At 39.4% G+C, this 20,710-nt stretch overlaps 2 protein-coding genes and 1 non-coding gene across 15 annotated transcripts in view; 1 reads left to right on the top strand and 2 right to left on the bottom strand.

The window, feature by feature from the left end:
- Nucleotides 1–797: 797 nt before the first annotated feature.
- Nucleotides 798–10,791, top strand: tdrd15 (tudor domain containing 15). Of its 2 annotated transcripts, none has more exons than XM_074685794.1 (5): nucleotides 798–875; nucleotides 2,831–2,900; nucleotides 3,593–9,292; nucleotides 10,044–10,210; nucleotides 10,376–10,791. In XM_074685794.1, the coding sequence occupies exons 2-5, from the start codon at nucleotides 2,869–2,871 to the stop codon at nucleotides 10,387–10,389; spliced, it is 5,913 nt and encodes a 1,970-aa protein (XP_074541895.1). In that variant the 5' UTR covers nucleotides 798–875; nucleotides 2,831–2,868; the 3' UTR covers nucleotides 10,390–10,791. The 2 variants fall into 2 exon arrangements, with proteins under 2 accessions (XP_074541895.1, XP_074541896.1); XM_074685795.1 differs by having other exon boundaries at nucleotides 804–1,102.
- A 708-nt stretch (nucleotides 10,792–11,499) lies between these two features.
- On the bottom strand, nucleotides 11,500–11,582 carry trnal-cag (transfer RNA leucine (anticodon CAG)). Its single transcript has one exon. It is a non-coding gene; the product is annotated as a tRNA-Leu (tRNA).
- A 1,282-nt stretch (nucleotides 11,583–12,864) lies between these two features.
- The window catches only part of afdna (afadin, adherens junction formation factor a), a 140,293-nt gene continuing 132,447 nt past the window's right edge, over nucleotides 12,865–20,710 (bottom strand). For 11 of the 12 annotated variants that reach the window (XM_074684593.1, XM_074684590.1, XM_074684589.1 and 8 more), the window contains 2 exons: nucleotides 17,027–17,111; nucleotides 12,865–14,702 (listed from right to left, as the gene is read on the bottom strand). In XM_074684593.1, the coding sequence (XP_074540694.1) occupies nucleotides 14,546–14,702; nucleotides 17,027–17,111 (242 nt within the window). In that variant the 3' untranslated portion in view covers nucleotides 12,865–14,545. The remainder of the gene's footprint in view (nucleotides 14,703–17,026; nucleotides 17,112–20,710) is intronic. The other variant, XM_074684599.1, reaches the window with a different exon arrangement.

The following is a 20,710-nucleotide window of genomic DNA, read 5'->3' as shown; positions in this document are numbered from 1 at the left end:
ATGATTTAGACTGGAAGCCTAGAGTTATGTGCAAATAGGTCATTCAATTTTGCATATTATTTTATTTTCCATTTTTTTAAGGCAAAATTAGATTTTTACGATAACATTATACTTTATACTTAAATTATGTTACATGAAATATTAAAGGGCCTTAAAATATCATGTCTTTGAACTCTAAAAGGATAGTGAGCAGCTTATTAAAAAGGTTTCCTTTATGGAGAGTTTCAATTTTATTCTTTTTTTTTTTTTTTTAATTTCATTAAATTTTAATTATTTTCTATTTTAATTATTTTATTTATTTTATTTAATATAGTTTGACCACGTTTCGGTTCATTTCTCTTTCAAAATCATCTTATTTTATTTTTTTAAATTTTTTTTTTTTTTCGTGGTATTCATTACGTTTAAGTATTTCATAGGACTCCTAATATTTTGATGTTATCCACTGTCTTTTATTTTTATGTAAAAAAAAACAATTTACTCATTTTATTTCAATGTATGAAAGGTGCTTTATAAATATAAATGAGTTTGAATTGATCCGTGATGATCCTTTTTTTTTTCTTTTCGGTCATTTTGTCAAAACCGAGGTCCGTTGCAAATTAAAAATGCAAAGTCAAAGTCTGTTTTTACGTAAGTGTGATGATTTCTACTAATACATGCTTAAATTTGAGTCAAAAATATTTAAAGTTGTCATATTTTTCAAATAGGCAGACTTTAATTTGATTTTTTTTTTTTTTTTTAATTTGACGACAGAAAGACGGGATAAAGTCTCACCTTTTATTTCTACAGAAGGGGCAGGAAGTCAGGTGGGCACGTGCCTTGTGTCTTGGCCGTGGAGCATCGTTAACCGGACAGGTGAACATGAGGCGGTACGAGAGGTAGGAAACAGCTAATAGAAGCCAAGATAACAAAGTTATCTGCGTTAACTGAGAGGAATTCGAGACAAACTGCCGTTTGACGTTCGTTTAACGGGTGCGTAGGATGACCGTTAACTCCGACGTTAGCTTTAGCCTCCTTTGACGTTAGTTTGCCTGGATTAACCGCCGCTAGCTTTGTCTGAATAACAACGATACACCGCCGTTCAAGAGTCTTCAGAGTCCCTCAGGTTTGCCTGGATTTCTCCATAATCTGTGGATTTCAGGTTTTGTGATTAAGCCAGTTTCCCATTACACAGATTAAGCTAACTGTGTTTCGTCCTTTCAATGAGGCCAGGATAATCTGAGTTTGACTTTTCAACTGTTTATATTTTATGCGTTAGCCCGTTGGGACTGCATTGTACTAAAACAGTGCTGATAAGTCTTGATAAGTAAGATTTTTTTCGAGTGACAGCCATAGTAGCCGTTATAGCTAACAGAGAAAATGAAAATGCTGAAAAAATATGCTTACTGCAGTTGATATGGACAGACATAGCAAGTTTTGTCTGTTAGTTCACTGTAAGTTGTTCACTTAAATCAGAACCAGAAATACTTCATGGATATCCTAAAGGGAAATTACTATATTGTTAAAGCTGCCCCTATTAAAAAAAGTGTTAAGATATTGAAAGTACGAAATAAAGCACTCATGTCGTGTGAAAATTGAATATAGTTTTAAAATAGAGTTATTATTTTATTTAACCTTTATTTAACCAGGAAAAGAAACTCATTGAGATTAAAAATCTCTTTTACAAGAGTGTCCTAGCCAAGATAGGCAGCAGCACTATGTACAAAGTTTCTTGCAGCATTTCTCACAAAATACACAGACCTGTAAAACACTTTATGTACAATAATTAAAGACGGGCTGGATTATTAAAGGAAGCAAAATCATCTGTTGACACATCTGCAGCCAGATGCCTCAGTGTTTACATCATTTGACAATCTCTTAAAAGTGTCCAATGAGACCAGCTCATTCAGTTTCAGGTCTTTTTGCAGCTCATTCCAAGCAAAGTACGCAGCAAATTTAAAGGTCTTTTTTCCCTGCTCAGTTCAAACCTTAGAAACAGACAATAAGAGGAAATGTGCACATTTTACAAAGAAAATATGGTATAATAATAATGACATAAGTTATGGGTTGTTGCAAGAATTCTTAAATAAGTACACAGAGGTAATTAGTGCACATTATTTGCTTGAACTAAATGAGAGTGGGGAGTTGCACTGTGTGATAGCCACAGGCAGGAATGATTTTCTATGACGCTCGGTAGTGCACTTAGGTACAATCAGTCTCTCACTGAAAGTACTCCTGTACTGACCAGCACAACATCAAGAAGACATGAAAGTTGTACAGCATCCTCCTCTCTGACACATCTGGCTGTGTTTTTAAATGTATAATTAAAATAAGTACAAGGCTATTAATTTTCTACCTCTTCATTGACAGGAGTGATATTTGGATCCATGTTTATGAATGTTAAACAGAGGCAGAAACAGCTAGACTCCCTTTTGTGATGTCACATTCAAAGGCTTGTTTTCAATGCAGATGTAGAAGTTATTTTTCTATCAATTTCTTAACAGTTGTCTTTAACCTGCAATATTCCCTTTACAGAACCTCAGCCGCTTCAGAAAATAGTGGCTGCTTTGGCCCTTCCTGCAGAGGGCGTCAGTGTTCTACCAAAGACACATTTTTTAGACTGCTACTAAAACATAAAAAAATAAATAAAAATGTCCCCTGAGACCAGTTTTTACAAGATAAAATTAGAAATTTGTCTGCTGACTTCCAGATTGTGCATCTCAGCAGCCAGCCCCGAATTACATGCAAAAAGTTACAAAATATAGCTGGGTTGCACTTTTCTATTGATTTTGATGTTGCTGAAAATTAAAATCTAAAGCAGATACACTGCATTTTTTTTTCTTTTTTTCCTCAGGTCTTGTTTATGATGTGACTGGTATTGATGCTACTGAAATGCAGTCAGTGCAAAGTTCTGATGATCTGAGGTAGGAAAAATTGTAATTCTACACTATGATAAAGTGTCTCTGGACACAAGTCCTTGAGTAATTCGCCAGTTTTTGATTATTCGTTTTCAAGTTTATAGCCAAGCTATTTAATAAAGCAGAGATCTTCAACAGGGGGTCCCTGGCCTCGAGAGGGTCTGTGACATCTTTGGTTATTAGGAAATTTTCTTCAAGAAAATATTCACAAATATTTTAATTTTTACTCATGTTATTGTCTTTGAGCACACACTGATGGATACATGGAGGCTAAAGATGCTAAATTTCAGTCAGAAATGACAAGACAGAAGAAGACCTGCTTCTATCCTTGCTCTGCCAATCACAAGTCCCAGAATAGCTTAATACTGAATGCACACTAACACGGTACGTTTATATGCAGTACTAGGCCTTGGGGTCCCTGCTCTGTCTCTCCATCGGTTAGAGGGTTCTTGGTCTTAAAAACGTTGAAGACCTCTGCACTAGAGTTATGATTTCAAAAGGAACAACTTTTCTTTTAGGATTGCAATGTATGCATTTGCAATGATGTTAAAATATGATGGCTTATATGTTTTCAAAAATGTATTTAAATGTCCAGTGGTGGAGTATGGTATTGTAGTAGACCGCTCAGGTGTTTGAAATGCATGTAGTATTTAATTTTATGTTGTTAAGAAATTGAAACAATCCACTTAAATTTGCAGGTCTCAGACTGCTGGTCAGTCTACACCGTGTGCCCTTTGGCCAGTGGACCTCAAGCTTACTCACTTGGACTGGAATCCTGAAGCAACTCTGATACATTTCCAGGCACAGTATCTTACTATCTGTGAGCTTGACTACACCATCCTGCAAGGAGAGATCCAGAACATACCAAAGATTAAAGCCACTGTAGATATTGGAGAGTTTTGTCTTGTGGAGGATGTGACTTCAGCCCGCTGGTACAGAGGAAGAGTTCAGAACCGAAAAGAGGACTTGTTCGATGTGTTCCTGATAGATCATGGCAATGTCTTGAGTGTGGACATCACCCGCATATCTTCCTGTTCAAGTGACTTATTTTTCCTTCCTCCCAAGATCGTATGTGGCTTCCTTGCAAATGTGCTTCTGCTTCAAGGCTGTTCTGGCTCTGTAGTTGAAAAGTACCTCTCATCCCTGATTGGACAAAGTGTCACGGGCTACATCCAAGCCTTCCTTCCTCACAAAGTGCTACTTTTGGAAGCCTTTGATATCAACAACGGCCTGGTTCAGCATGGCTTTGGAAGGCATGTGGACACAGATACTTTTCTCCTTCTGGTTGAGATGCTCACAGAAGTGCCTCTCAAACAAAATACTCAGCCAGTTCCTGACTTACTCATTGAAAAACCAAGAGGCCAAGAGTTCAGCTTCAAACCATCTGGTTTGCCCGGTCATGAACAAATTCTGTCACTCTGTGCATCTAGACTTCCTGGTGGGACACGTGTTAAAATGCACGTGACTGCTGCCGTCAACCCTGGGCTGTTTTACTGTCAGTTGTCTGATAAGGATGCAGATCTTTGGGAAATGTCAAAGAAACTATCAGAAGTTTGTGAATACAAAACCAAAGACCACAATCAAAGGACTCATGAAAACCTATGCTTGTTATGCTCCGTCAAAAGGAAAGATGGGAGATGGTACAGAGGTTTTGTGCCGTATCGCCCAGTCAACTCTCAAGTTAGAGTTTTTTTCATTGACTATGGATTCTTTGAATCTGTCAAAGTTGAGAACGTCCACAGCTTGCCGTTGGACATTTTCACACCCATCATGGCATTCCCATGTTCACTCTCATGCCTCAGGGACCAGGATGAGGCGCTCAAAACTCAGCAGTTGACTTTCTTCAAGGAAGGTTTGCTTGGCAAGGTGTTAGAAGTAGACATCAAAAGTTTTGATGAAGAAAAACATCTCTACTCTGTCACATTGATCAGTGCTCAAAATAATCATGCAAAGAATACTGAGCTCACTCAAGAGATTCCTGACATGAAGGCGAAGTCAGTTTTTAATATGGAAGCATTGCCAACTCAGAGTAGCTATTTAAGCTCAGAGGCCATCATGGAAGAAGCTTTTGATAAAACACTGGAAGAAGAGGGAGTTCATGTGAATTCTGTCTTTGTGGGCTATGTTGAACATGTTGATAACCCAAACCATTTCTGGATCAGAACACAAAAACGCAATGAAGAGTTTGAAGAAATGATGACCAAAATGGCTGGACACTTTGATCAAGTGAAGCTGGATGAAGATGTGCTACTGAATCCTGAGCCTGGGACATTGTGTTGCGCACTTTATGAGGAAGACATGCATTTCTACAGGGGTGTTGTGATGGACACTCTTGAGCATGGAGCGGAAATCCTTTTTATCGACTTTGGCAACATTGAGAAAGTACCACACATGTTGATCAAGAAGATACCCGAGGCATTCGCAAGCAAATCACCATTCGCCATTTGTTGTACCCTTGTTAATGCTATTCCTTTTGATGACGTGTGGGCCAGCTCTACCTCCAACTTTTTTCGACAAGTGGTGTCAAACAAAGCCATGCTGGCCCATGTGGTCCAGGTGAGGAAAAACAAATTCGTTGTGGACCTCTTTGAGATGGGGAGTGAGAAAAAGCAAAGTATCTCTGGGCTGCTGATCTCTTCCAAAGAAGCTGAATTCTGGAGCAACATTCCCACAGAGCCTCTGGAGCAGAAAAGCAGAGACAAAACAAGTTGTCCTAGATCTGATGTGGCAACTGACACAAATGGATGTCACAACCAATGGAAGGACTGTGAAGAGAAAGAGAAAACGAGCGAAAAGGAAACTGCGAAGCCTCAACCCCCGGTTAGCTTCAAAGTATTGAACATCAAGCCAGGGTATGATTTTGCTGTGCGGTGCACCAGCATCAGCTCTCCATCAGAGTTCTGGTGTCAGCGTCTGGAAAAAATTCAAGATTTGGAGGAACAGATGGATAAAGCTCAGCAACATTACTCAACTCACAGAGTCCCCTTACAACCAGACGATTCATGTTGTGTTGCCAAGACACCTCATGATGGAAGATGCTACAGGGCCATTTTGAAAGAAAAACAGAATGATATAGCTAAAGTGATTTTAGTTGACTATGGCTGTACTGTCACAACCAGTGAGGACAATCTGCAGGCGGTAATGCCAGAATTCATTCATATGGAAGGGCAAGCTTTCAGATGCAGCCTTTACAACATCATTGAACCTGTTGATCCCAAGGACTCCGGGGATTGGAGTCTGGAGGCGCTTAATTTAATGAAAGATTTCATCAGCACTGGTGCCTTAAGATGTAAAATCATCTCACAGATGAACGTCAAAAACAAAGGGCTGTACAATGTTGTTGACCTCTATAACTCGGAATCCAAACAAAGCATCACCAAACTGCTGTTGGAGAAGGGCCTTGCAAGAGAAGTTACAGTCTCTGCAAAGCAAGTGTCAACAGTGTTCCCAGAGTCCTTCACCTACTCTTCATTCAATCTGACTCTTGGAAAAGAAGAAGAGGTTTTCATCACTCATGTAAGCAGTCATTGCGAGGTCTACTGCCATCTTGACAGAAACTCTGAAATTATTGAGGAGCTAGAAAGCAAAATCTCAGAAGAGAGTAAGGACATGGCACAGGCCAGCACAAGAGCTATTGTGAGGAAGATGTGCCTGGCAAAATACTTTGATGGCAAATGGTACAGGGGCTTAGTGCATCCTGCTCAATCACCTCTGCATCTCAATGTTTTCTTTGTGGATTATGGTAACACCAGCCTATCAGAGAAAACTCAAGCCATGTTCATCCCCAGAGACTCGGTGGAGCTGTTGTACACTCCCATGCAGGCTGTGAAGTGCAGCCTTGCGTCAGTGACCAAGGGGGAAACCTATGCAGATGTGAAGGAATGGCTCGACAGTGAGATTCTCAACAAAGAAGTACGAGCTGTCATAGCTGGACAGAACGACGATGGTTCCTTTGATGTTGAACTGTTCGATGGAGATGTAAACATCAATGAGAAGGTAAATGAACTCATCCTCAGCCTTTCACCTAAACCAAAAACAGTGGTGAGTTTTGCCACAAGCAGCACAAGGACAAACAGTAACACTGTCTTCAAAAGAGAGAGGAGTCCCTTTAAATGCAGGAACCCCCAAAAAGGCACACCTTTGAGGTCCCCTACATCAAACGCCCACAGCAGCACTAAAGTCGGAAGGGCAATCCATAAAAAGACAGACAACACCAAAAATGGTGGTGGTAAAAAACAGCACAAGAACACAAGAGCCAAGACCTCTTTAGTAAAAGAACGAGAAGAGTTCCTCGATACAAGCCGACAGATGAAGCAACTACCACCTAAAGGAGAACCAGAGGTTCCTCAAGTTTCGTCTTTGCCTGACACTAAAGTGTATGCCGGTTTCAGGGCCAAGTGTTTCACCTCCCACATTAATTCCAGCAGCAGTTTTTTCCTTCAGCTGTCACAAGATGAACCAGACATCTTGAAAATGGTAGATTATCTCAACTCAAGTGCCATCAGAGATTCCTTGAAAACTGTCTCATCTGTGGGGATCAATGACCTTGTCCTAGCTGAGTTTGAAGAAGATGGTGCTCTGTATCGCGCTGCTGTGAAGGACTATGAAGGAAGTTCCTGTCTCAAAGTTGAATTTGTGGACTACGGAAACTCTGCTGTTGTTGGGAAGGAGAAGATTTTCCCCATTCCAAAGGAGTGTCTGGCTCAACCAAGATTCAGTATACCATGCTGTTTGATGGATGCCAACATGTATGACACTGATGGGTCTTTCATTGAAACCGTCATGGAGAAGCCCCTCTCGGTTGATTTTGTCAGTGAGAGTGGATCTCAGTGGAAAGTCAAAGTTGAAGTTATCTATCTGGCAGCTGTTCCCCTAGGTACAGTTGAACCTGCTGTCACAAGTTGTACTGAAATCAAGAAAGAAAACCAGTCCCCGGAGAGTTTACCTGCACCTGAATACCACAACTTTTCAAACACAGTGTGTCAGAATGAAGCAACCACTTCCCAGAAAACTCTGCATAATGCAGATACAGAAATCATAACCTTCAAGAAACCACAGGCTGTGCCAGTCCAGCCCAAAGTACTTTGCTCTAGACGCCTCAGAAGAGCAACCACCAGAAACACAAGGGTTTCTAGAAAGAGTCAGAAGAAAACTGAAGTGACATCTTCTGTCAAAGCAGAGTGTGACAGGGCGATCATACCGACAACTATTCAAGCTAAAGACACAGAGAATGCCACAATTCTGTCAGTCCTGAGTAACGGAAGTTTTTACATCAGAACAAACAAGACAAGCAAAGTGATAGATGCACTGGAAAGTCACATAGCCAAAAACCTACTCAAATATGACAAGGTGGCTGAAGAAGATGTCAAAACAGGCCTGAAATGCTTGGTCCAGGTGAATTGGGATGGGCCATGGCACAGGGCTGTTGTTCAACATGTTGGCCTCAAGTCATCTGAAGTTTTCCTGGCAGATCATGGGAAAACAGAGGAAATCCCAAATGGCTCAATTCGACACTGTTGCAGTGACTTGGAAGAAATGCACAATCTTGCAGTTTTGTGTAAGGTGAACTGCCCTGAAGGAGAGTGTGAGGACAAACTGTGGTTTGAAACCCTCAAACCTATGATAGGGAAAGAAGTCAAGCTGGTGTTTGAGCATTACTCAGATGTTGAAGATCTTTGGATGGTTGAGGTAGTCTTGAATGGACCGTTTCTCAAGTCCCCAGCCTCACTGCAGATTGGGGAGGATCTGACACCTGTTGAAAGCAAGAATGAGATGGAAGAAGAGTCAGACACAAGCCCTCTTCAAGAACTAATCTTTGCTCCTGTTGATTTGAACAAAGGATACTCTGGTTTTGTTGCTGCAGTGACAAATCCATTTCAGTTCTGTGTCGTACTGGAAGACTTGCTTCTCATTATGAACAAGGTGTCCATGACGTTGGACAGCCTCCCTGAGCAGATGTCTCCTCTTCCTGAAGCCCACCTTGTTTGTGGGAAATGCTGCCTGATAAAATCTGAGAACAAGTGGTGCAGAGCTGAAATTGTAAACCTGGACACCACAATACTTCTGTACCTGGTGGATTACGGTCACTATGAAAGCATACCGTACACTGAGCTCTCCAAGCTGAAGATACTTCCAGGGGATGTAACCAACCTCCCAAGGGTGACATACCCAAGCATCCTGGGAGGGGTGAAGCCAATCCAAGAGGACGGGCAGTGGACTGATGAGGCAGCGGTCTTCTTTGAGCAGTGTTTGTACCAGAAAAACCTCCAGGTCCTCTTCAGGGTGTTTGTTTCAAACTCACACTGGGAGGTGGACATCCTGGCTGATGGTGTTCATGTTGCCAAGGAGCTGGTGGATGCCGGCCACGCGAGTTATATCGACAGCATGGTTGGACTCAGGTATGTTGTTGGTACTTTAGGTCACTTTATTGGAACTCTAAGTGCTTGATAGGTTGTTCCTGCTAAGTCTTAGGCCATGTCCACGAGTAGCCAGGTATTTCAGATACTGCATATATTTTAGTAGTTTGCGCCTGTCATCCACATGAAACCACAGCTCTGCGGCACTTAAAATGTTGTTTTCTGAAATTTCTGGCCAAAGTAAAGCTTTTGGAAAACTCTGGTTTCATGGTTTCCGTTGGTCGCCGGTAAACTGAGATTTCGGTTCTCAAACGTCACAGCTGAATGATGGGGGCTCATTCTGATTGGCTGACACAGGTTTTATGTCTGGAAAAACACTGCCAAATATGGGTTTGCCATGCCCTGAAGCCGCGCTTATCGGGGTATTTGCCCATTGCATTTGGACGAAAGTAATTTTAAAAATGGACAAGGGGGAGATGTTCGTTTTTGAAAATACCTGGCTACGTGTGGACATGGCTTTAGTCAGATCACTTAATCTAGCATTTATTTAACAAATGTCAGAATTATCTGCATCAGGTTGGAGATGCTTGTTGAATCATTTTGAGTTACAAATTATTGTTTGCAAGAAGAATTACTTCAAAAGTAGTCATTTTCAACAAACAGAATTGAAATCAGAATTTTAAAAAATGCCTTTAAATGTAGCCTCCAACTTAAGTTTTTAATGTCAGAGAGGTCAAAGTATGCACATTTTCAAGATAAGTTTGCAAACTCACCTTGTTTCTGATATAATCAGGTTTCAGGAACAGAGCCTCGGCAAAGCTGCCTCCTGCAGCCCGGACCGTGTGGAAGAGTGTGCCCAGGAGGACGGTGGCTCTGATGGAAAGTCGGATCTTTTCATTGAGTGGACTGATGAAGCAGATGGGAAGATGCCGTTCAGCTTTTCATCTGGAACCAGACATTGTAAGGATTTTATAATACAATACATATGGGTAAATGAAAATAGACCTGAATACATACAGGAAGCCTTTTTGGCCTAAATGTTTCTACATTTTTTATTGTTTTTTTATGTTAACAAGTGACAAATTTACTCTTAAGTCTTCTTCGTTTGTTTTCCTTCTTGTATAGGTTTACTGATGTGAAGGCTGCTTGCTTGAAATATGCAACTGAATCTGCAGCGAGGCTGACAAATTTGGCGAAACCATCCGACCTCAAGATGCTGCGTGCTTTCTTATTTGGCCAAAGAAGCTCTGAACACTGTCAGAACGAGAACTGTTGTACAGCTTCAGTTTGAGAAAAAAACATAACAGATTTATCTGCACTTTTAAGTTCCCCTCTAAGTGTTGTTATGCTGTCTTATGTGTTTTGTGAAACGGCTATATTTTCTGAATGTTCAGTTCATTTTAGGAATGTTTTAAAATTTCAGAGTACTTTTGGTTTAGGTTTAAGGATTGTTACTTCCCGTGTTTGTGTAAGAAGTGAAAAGTAAGTTAAACTTGTAAGAGTAAAAATATAAACGTATAAAATAAATATGTCTACTTTGTTTTGAGCTTAAGTTTTAGATTTTTATTTTTTCTAGACATAAAGAAAATTGGCATGAGTGCTTTTTACAGTTTGTTTTCAACTTCTGTTTTTTGTGCAGAATAAATTTCGAGTTGAGTTATGAAATCCTTGATTTCCTTGTTTTATTGTCCTAACTGGGTCAGAAATAATTATTAGTAGCGTGTAAGAGTTAAAAAACAGAGTATCATCAGGTGGGAAAGAATAAAGAAGGGAAATTTAGCATGTGAATTTAAAAAACACTAGAGATGCTTCATTTCAGATGGAGGTTGCAATTGAGTCCAAAGTAATTTTTCATACACTTGTATTGGACAATGTTCAGTACTTCACCTTTTAAGTATCAACTTCCTTATCAAAAGTTATCAGTAAAGTTCAGCTTGTGATTTGTGAATTCTGGAATCTTAGATGGTTCATTTAGATGGAAGTGCTATTGTGTAGTACCAAGGTTTTTAAATATTTGGACAAAAAAAATACTGTGGTACATGGAAATGGAGGTAATGCACATTTTCTGTGTAGTTATCAAAAACATGGATATTTTTACAGCAACTGTGTTGTAAGCATGTAAGGCAGTAAGTGGTTCATAAACGTAATGGTACAGATTGCTGAAAGTGTAACAGAAAGAGTCAGTATCCCAGTAAAACACACACACACTAAAAACGAAACATAAAATTGTATAAAGAGAAAAATGTTGTTGTCAGAAGTGGGATTCGAACCCACGCCTCCAGAGGAGACTGCGACCTGAACGCAGCGCCTTAGACCGCTCGGCCATCCTGACATGTATCTCTATGGGGCCGCCATTTTGTTAATAAAGTTAGCTAAATTTACACATGCAGAGTGGTTTTATTTTGAAAATTTCGCATAAGAAACATGAGCATATCCGGTTTATGTTTTCCACTAAGTTACGTTCGAGAATCGGAAAATACGCTATTTTTGAAATGATAACCGACAAAACCGTGTACATTCGGACACTACGCGTTTTTGTCAGTTCCTGAAACACTGTGAAACGATCTCGCTGTGATATGTAAAATGTTTAAGTTGAAAATATAACGAAAGAAAGACGGATAAGAAAGTAGCAAGGTGGAATCGAACTCTAGCCACGCGAGTTGTTGTGGATTAGTGAGTAGAGCCGAACCCGTCTCACAGAACATCCGGTTTTGCAGTTCCAAAATAAAAGTCCAAACGGTTTGCCTTTTTTTGGTCTTGACATTTTTACGCTTGCTGTTAAATGGTGTTGCGTTCACGTAAAGCCACCGAATAAGTTTAATTTGAACAGATAAAATTAATAGAAATTGCTTTACAAAGAATCTGAATGCTTAGATTATTACCGCATTTCGAAGATTTTGCAAGAGAACACAGTTAAAGAATATAGATATACGTCCAATTCCGATCTTATTTCACAAAATCAATTAGTTAAATGAAGCTTTAATGGCAACTTTCAGCAGCTCATCGATTTTTATTTGTTGGTCTTTGAGAGATGGCTGTATTTTGTCATTTATACATCGCAGTTTTTATCGTCGGATAAAGGGCACAGATGTGAGAGTATAGTAGAGTAGTAAACATGCCAGGCCCGCAGGTGGTGCTATAACTGTCTTTTCAACAAGCCGCTTTTGGTAGATCTCTACCGAAGTAGAATTGAGCCGATCATCTGGTGTATTGGGGAATACTAAATGCAAAAGTGGATTAAAAAATTCACATTTTGTATGGAGACAGTCAGCAGACACAGCATATTGAGCTGCACGAGCACAAAACGGTAGCTCGCGATGATCGTATCAACTGTACTGCTGTCCTGTTGTATGCGCTCGCGCGAGGTGGAATGTGACGTCAGCGTTTCCACTGAAAACACCGGTTTACTGTTTACACAAAAACGGTGTTGGCAGCAGAAAAATCCCCCTCTGGAGGCCGTTTTTTAAAGTTTGGGTAATAAGATCTGTTTGTACTGTAGTGCCTTGACTCTGTTTAGCAATAACTAGACAGAAATAGACATTTATGTGCTGTTAAAACAATAATTTGAACCTTTTTTAAATACAGTGAGGAAAGAACACACTTCCAGCCCGTGCTGTTGAAAAATCTGTATTTATTAATGATTTACAAAAGGCTAAACATGAAACCATTTAAATGATTCAGTTCAATTTGAAACCTAAAAAGGAGTCGCTGTGGAGGAGAGGAGACACGTCTGTAGTGTTTTTACAGGTCAGATATTATTACAGCTTCTGATCTCATCATGTAGAATGGGTTTCAGTGGAGGCTCCTGCAGAGAGAAATTAAATAAATCCACACACAAGATGGAATCACTCAAACAAACCGCAGAAGAGATACATCGGAAACATCACTGATATCATTTTTGGATTAAAACTGAAGAAGGGGTTTCTTTTCTACATCATCAGAGCAGCAGTTTTGGTGAATAAGTTTATGTAAATTGTGTGTATATATATTTGTACAACCACAATTCTGTCACCTTGACTCCATCTGGATCTCCAGCTGCTGTAAAAACACAACTTTTCTGTGTCTAATGCAGAAAATCACAGATTGTTACCACAGTATGCGAGGTCCCAAATGTAATCCACTTCTCCACACAGTTTGCAGACACGTATTCAATATTAAAAACAAGTTTTTGTGCAAGATTTTTTTTCCACAAGGTTTGTAATAAATATCTGTAAAGCAAACTAGGACTTGAAGAGTAGTTTTTGTTTGTTTTTTATTGTGAAAACCAACATGAATCACATTGTGAGTGAAAGAAATCCTCTTTCTGTTTGAATTTAGGGAACAATCAGTCAAATTAATCTCACACAACTCTGCAAAAAATGACTATTAGATTTAAAAGAAATTAAAATCAAAGTTACCTCACATCGGGGCGAAACATTAAAAAATTTAACTCCACTGACAGCAGGGGGAGGGGCAGTCCAGTTTTAGCAGAACTTTCTGTTAAATCACATTAGTTTTGCAGTTTTTTAGTAGCCTGGCAGGTTTCTACAGTAGTAAAAGAGTGAGACAGTTGTGGACCCAAGTATTTACAGTAATGTTGTGCACTTTAGATCCTTCTCTGGACTGTCGGATCGTCTTTCATCTAAAACTTCACCAAAATAAATCCCCATGCTTTCTTGCTACGGAATGAAAAAACAGTGTTTCCGCTCACTGAGAATTAAAGTTTTGAAAATAAAAAAAGATTTTTCTGGAGCTGAACCGTGGGCGAATCTGCTGGCATGAAGGAATTCAAACTGAACCGAATTCATGATGCAGAAAAAAGAAGAGCATAAAATAACATCATAAAATTGTTCATATTTCAGTGAGCTATTTAAAAAAAAATTAAAATGAGAATAAAACTATCTCCATCCCCTCGCCCCGAGAACCTTTTTATAAACAAAAATATATCCCCCTTTGTGGTGTGATTCTCAAATTCTCACTAGATACAATTAAAACTTTTTTACAGTGCTTTATCATTATATATCTTTGACAGACCGTAACGAGAGGGGAGAAAATTTAAGCCATAAATGTCTCTTCTATTGCAACGAGATAGCTACGTCGAAAACAAGTGAATGGTCCAGTTATTCATCGATTAAAATAAAAAACAGAAGAGGGGAAAAGAACGCAAACAGGAGGAGACGGTCAGTGGTTGGGAAAGCGAGCGCCGGCCCTCTCGACCCCGGGCGCGTCCCAGGAGCACCTTAATGTTACCGTGGTGATGCAGTTTTTCTTTTCTTTTTTTGTTTTAAGGTGGCGCTGGGACGCCAAAGGCTCGGTCTACTGCTTGGTGTTGAGCTCGTTCTCCAGCTCCATGAGTTTGCGTGAAGCCTTGACCTTGTTGGAAACCTCCTTCCCCTGAGAGAAGAGACGCTGGCGCTCCTTGAAGGTCAGACTCTCCGGAGCGCCGCTGGGGATCGAGTTCTCCTGCTCCTGACTGTAACGCAGACAAACAGGAAAAAGTCATACACAAAACAGGAGCTAAGGAATCACGGAAAGACATTTCAGTTTCATCAGACTGACAAAAAGAGCCTGAATATATGAGTTTTAGGGTCTTTAATCGTCGGATGTTACCCACAGTTGTTGCCCCTTATTCCTGAGAATCATTGAGGTCACATGATCTCTGGTGTGTGTGGCCTTACTTGCTTGTATTGAGAGCTAAAATCTGTATTATATGTTGAAGACCGACCACTTATCTTGAACGTGCAATGCAGTTTTGACTGTTTACAGAGTGCTAAGTCACTGAAAAGGTGCATCAACAAACTGTGATCTCTTGCACTAATAAAATCAGCCATTTTTTCCAACACTCTAACCCAATTTAGTTTTGCGCCATGAGATCAACTCTCACATGATTCTGATATGTTTATCACTTCATATTGTGCAACAATAAAAAAATAAAAAATAAAAGAACCTAAAACAAGAAACACCTTGGTGCAGTGGTGTGCACAGACTTTTACAGGGCAGGGATGGAAAGAACACAAAAAGGAAGGCACATGCATTTTTGTCACTCAAAAGGGCAGTGAAGTGTGTTTTGCCAACGAGGAGGGCATTTTTACACACATGTTGGGCCAGGAAGGGGATGACCCCTGCCCCACTCTGTGCACACCTGCCTCAGAGGTAACATTTCCTCTAACCTAACAAAATCAATTACTTGTAGTATAAACACTAAGGCCCTTGAAGCTTGGTGTCTTGAGAGCCAACTTGAAATCAATGTGTCTAAAACAAAGGAGCTTGTTTTTCACACAAAGCAAGAACTGCCTACAGAGCCAGTTTTACTTGGTGGTCAGCTTGTTGAAAATGTAGAAACTTTTAAATATCTTGGGACAGTTCTCGACCGTCACTTGAGCTTCTCTGCCAACACAGATTTTATTTTTAAGACGTGCTCACAGCAACTTGGTCTTTTCAGAAAAATTATCTGTCTTGGAGTCAGTCTGCAGATTGTACAGCTTGTGTACTCAACTCATATTAAGAGCATCTTGTCTTTCCACCTCTGCGCTTGGTTTGGTCACTTGAGCTGCAAGTGTAAGGGCAAGCTAAACAAAATAGTGATTTAAAATAAATAGTAGTTTTATTAAGTTATTTAACTAGATCTTGTTTTACCTTAACCTTTATATTGTGTCTCATATATTTTTCTATGTATGACATTCTTTTGTATCTTAGTGCTGTCTGTCTCTTGTGTTGATAAGCCAAAGCCATTTTCCACTTTGGTGGACAATAAAGACACATTCTATTCTATTCTAAATGTAGCCTTATTCTATTGCTGCAAAGTACTAAATAGTTCATTAGTGAATAGAATAAATATTAAAGCAATTATTGTTGGGATAATGAGGGGATCCTTGGAAAATGTCTAACATGTAGGGGGTCCATAGTCGTAGAAAGTTTGAGAACCCCTTGCATAAACTATGACGGCTGTTGTGTTATTCTCTGCTTGTGAAAGACGCCTGGTGCTCCCAGCCCAGCGTGGCTCCAAATCTCTAGCCAGACTCTTCTCCTCTGTTGTGCCCAAATGGTGTATTTCATTCATTCATTAATTTATTAATGAATGAATGAAATGAATGAAAATGAATGAAGGATTCAGCTCCAAGTCAATTTTCAGAACTAATTACTGAATGTTGTTGAAAGGTTGAATGAAATTGTTGCAGCAATTGATTGTGATTAGTTGGCTAGATTATTCTACATAAAAAAATACTAACTATATTTTCCTTCTGTCTAAATTCTTCCTTGTGTTGTGCGTCACTCTTGACTAAAGCGTCTGCTAAATGAAACTGTAGAGCTGTGGTGACAGATGAATCACCTCTGATGCAATGTCAAATGTAGCCACTAGGTGGCAGACTTAACCCATGGAAGAAGATTAGAGCTGCTGCGAGCTGTATTTTGGCAGTCACAGCCCAGAAAGAAAAACAATAATGCTGATACAGAATTATTGAAATTAAGAAAAAACATTTAAACACAAAAAAGTCTATTGGCCTTATCTGTTTTTTCGGTGTACAGCTTACAGCTCAAATACTCTGTTGCATTCATTTTACATCCCATTTTTAAACCTTGACACATTATGAGATCTTTAAAAGTCATGGAGTCGTGATGAAGCAGGATTTCCTCTCTGTTGTTTCCTGGACAGTGTTTGCTAACAAACAAACCTGACCTATTGAATAACAAACAGCTGACTCTTCCTCTGAGAGCTCATGTGAGTGAAAGCAAACATCTGCTAGTTTTTAAACTTTTAGAAAGTTTCTTGAACATTTGTTTTGTTTGTCTCCTCACCTCTTCGTCCATTTGTCTCGCGGGTCCTTATAGACTTCTCCTGATCCTACAACTCCTGCTGAGTTTCCAGTGTACGAGTTGAATCCTGCACGAGGGTCAGGACGGGCAGTAAAAGAGCAGTTAGCAACATCGTTTGTACTTTTTTCAACTTTTTAAAACATCTGAAAGAGAAGCTGCTGGTTCACGGCTGTCAGGGTCTCTGCTGTGTCTGTTACTTTTTTAAAACTTTATAGAAACTAAACCAAAAAGTTTGTCTAATAGCCGAAGGAGCAGGTTGTGGACCCTGATGCCACCCCCCAGCAGCTTCTCCAGTCCACATGAGTTCATTTCCCACAGACCAGCCTGAGCAGGAGAAAGAAGAGAGGGGTCGAGCATTAGGCAGAAACAGTCAGAACTCTGTGAGCTACAGCAGCGAGCCGAGAAAAGAGAAAGAGGGAGCGTTAAGAAGCTGTTAAAGGGCCATTCCAAAGCAGCCAAAATGGTCTGTGGAGGTTTCTGTGGCGCCCGAGGCCGAGGTCACCCACTGAGCGCTCATCCAGTAAAACAAAGCTTCCCCCTTTTATCTCAAACCGTTTCAGATACATTAACGTCTTTTTAATAACTGACCACAGCTCTAACCTGAGGAGGGTGACCCCGACCTTTGACCCCAAAGGAGATGTTAATCACTTTGCTCATACAGTTTGTCCCTGTGTCAAAACTGAGGGAAACAAATTCACCTGAGCGTTGCTTTGTTTTCTGGAGTCTGCTGGGTTTTATTTCACCACAGATACTGAAGCTGGAGCGGAGAAATTATTCAACTTCCTGATTCAAAATCTGTCAATTTTTCAAGAGCTCCTAACAAAGAATCCAAGAAAAGACCAAAACTACTGAAAATAAAAAAAATACAAGACCAAAGACAAAATGTTTCTCTCTGACTCTTCTACTATAGCTTTGTATTAAAGCAGAATTAACATCTTTAGTTCATATTTTTATTAACTTTTCTTCAGACCTCGGAATATGAGCAAACTTTGAAGTTTAATAGAAAAAGCCTGGGTCAAAAATTCAGCAGACTGTATACAACATAATATACTTTATTATTTATACTTTACAACTTATAATTGTAACAATTTAATAATATTTATAATAACAACTAAAATAATAATAACTAAAATTAACATTAAATCAATTTATTTTAAAAACAATAAAATTAAAAATAATAAAAAACTGAATTAATGATTAAAAATTAATAAATATTAAAAACTGAAATAATGATTAAAAATTAAAAATAATAAAAAACAAATAATGATTAAAAATTAATCAATAATAAAAATTAAAATTTTAATTAAAAATTGAAATTTAAGTGAAAATAATTAAAAAATAATATTAACTAAAGTAGTATAAAATAATTTTAAAAACACAAATAAAATTATTATAATATTTAATTTATATTTTTATTTTATATAGTGAAACACCAGTTACCAAAATAGGTGTCACAAAATATTTAGAAATGCATATTTTATCTATTATTTTAAAAACAAAAACAAAAATAGATGTTACCCGGATATAAAATGATGTAAACAGAAAATTTTTGATCTGTTCTCTACATTTTTTTGTTGCCGCAAGTCATCCTGAGAACAGAAATATTTACATATAGGTAATCTAATTTTCTACACATCAGCTAAGTTAAATATTTTAGGCTTTTTTGTCTGTTTTGGTATTTGTGAATTTCCTTTTCAGAGGGTCTCACGCTAAAAACTTTTGGAACCACTGCTCTCAAAGAAAGTTGCCTCAACAAGTACAGAGGTGATGATTAAAGGATGATATTTGCTGCTCTATTATTTTATTTCAGAGATCTGTTTATAATAATGTGGCTGATATGTTAGAAAAATGGGTCAACTTTTCCAAGTTGGTAGAAAAAGTGAGCAAATTTGTTTTGGGGTTCAACTGGGCATGCTCAGTACAGCCTGTTTTATGCTCCTGTTTTTTTTTCTAAATTAAATTTGCTTAAAAAAATTCTGTTGTTTTCTAATGCCGTCGTCAAATTATGGAAAAGAAATCAACGTGCACCAAAGTTTTATTGAAATTTAAATAGATTTACTGCGATAAGGTTTGGTCTCTTCTTGGATTTCCAGGAGGTCAGAACCTTCCAGAAACAGCTCCTCTAACACACTTTCACCGTGTGAGCAGGATCCGATCAGAGTGTGTTTATATTTAGAGAATAAAACCCTCGCCATGAATTTCAAACCTCAGACTGACGTAAATCTCTGGATCCACTAAGACCCAGATCTCTTTTGTTGTGTAAATCACTGAGGAGAGTTTCCAGCTCTGATACCTGGGCTGTTCCCGGCCCAGACGCAGACATCAAGCATCAAAAATCCAAATGTGTGTTTGTGTTTCAGATGAGCTGAAGCGGGTCTGGTTTAGTCCAGACGCAGACACAGAGACAGGGTGTGAACCCAGATGGACTGATCCAGCTGGCAGCTCCTGAGCCCTTTCTTCTGGCTTTTATAACTCTAAAGCAGAAAGATCTGAAGCACAGTTTTGGACCAGATCAAGCCGGGTCCGTCTTCATTCTCAGACCACATGAGCACAAAGTGGCAGAGAACAAAGTAACCACAGAGAAACAAGCTGCGTTCGAGGCCAAAAACATTCCTCTGCTGAGCCAAAAGAGATGGAAAATATGCTCCTGGCACGGCTGCTCAAAATTCTTTATATTAAAAGTTTTTTACGGTTTTTCACGGATGCTTTAAGGTCGGGATTGTTTTTCTTTTCTGGTTCAGTTATCTGGAAAACCAGCAGACTCTGGGCAGTTTTTCTCCACCAAAACATGGTGTGTGTTGAAAATCTGTCTCTTTAGATATTCAAACATGTAGTTCTTCAGCTTTTAAATCAAAAAAGCCCCTGTGCTGTTTTTCTTGTGGTTTCAATTTAACAACAGAAATGTCGACTTTCAAAACAAGAGACATTTTTAAAAATATAAAAACCAGACCTGAGCGTTTAGAGCTGCCAGAGGATCAAACCAAACTCATTTCAACACATTTCAAACTTCATTCGTTCAGGGAAGCCAGAGACTCAGGTGCCTGTTTGGTCACCTGAACCTGCTGCAATGCCCTGTGGGAGTTGTAGTCAGGTTTAGTAAGAAGCTGCAGCGTTAGACAGCAGCACAGCTAGAGCAGAGACACAGACCGACAGGCAAAGGTGACACGAGTGAAACAGGCAGAGGACGAAGCACGCACAGAGAAAACAAAAAGTTAAAGGGAAGGCAGGTAAACAGACACACGGACAGGCAGAGTGAGGAAATTAAAGAGTTAAATAAAGATCGTTTCCTGGTGGAAGCTACGCACAGGCAGTAAAAAGCAATAGACATCAAGCCGGTTACTGGGGTGAGCTGCTGGCAGCCAGAGTGCAGTGTGGTGTGTTTGAGATGCATGTGTGAGGTGAGACATGCAGATTTCTGTCTGTGAGGGGGGAGTGGGTGGGTGGGTGGAGTGGGTGGGGGAGGTAGGGGGAGGTTAGTGGATGGATCTGATTGGAGTGAAAATGCAACACTAAGTTCTTCATGGAGTCCTGGATGTGTTTGATGTTCAGAAAGCAGCAGCAGGGATGGAGGAGGTTTGATTTGAAGCCGTTTGACTCAGATTGAGCTGCGTTCAAGAGCTCGAATCGTCTGTGGACTTTCAAACAGCCCTGTCTGAATGTGAGCAT

This window comes from Halichoeres trimaculatus, unplaced genomic scaffold (genome assembly GCF_033239565.1).
Source record: "Halichoeres trimaculatus isolate MK-OKI-2021-1 unplaced genomic scaffold, fHalTri1.1 fHalTri1_scaffold_13, whole genome shotgun sequence".
NCBI classification, from domain to species: domain Eukaryota; kingdom Metazoa; phylum Chordata; class Actinopteri; order Labriformes; family Labridae; genus Halichoeres; species Halichoeres trimaculatus.
Note: the sequence above shows the minus strand (reverse complement) of the source record. Positions and strands in the feature narration are given on the sequence as shown.

Excerpts from the sequence above, each read along its gene's own strand:
- tdrd15 (XM_074685794.1), top strand. The coding sequence starts at position 2,869 with ATGCAGTCAGTGCAAAGTTCTGATGATCTGAG. Across the intron at positions 2,901-3,592 it reads CAAAGTTCTGATGATCTGAG|GTCTCAGACTGCTGGTCAGT; the intron begins GTAGGAAAAATT and ends TTAAATTTGCAG. Across the intron at positions 9,293-10,043 it reads GACAGCATGGTTGGACTCAG|GTTTCAGGAACAGAGCCTCG; the intron begins GTATGTTGTTGG and ends TGATATAATCAG.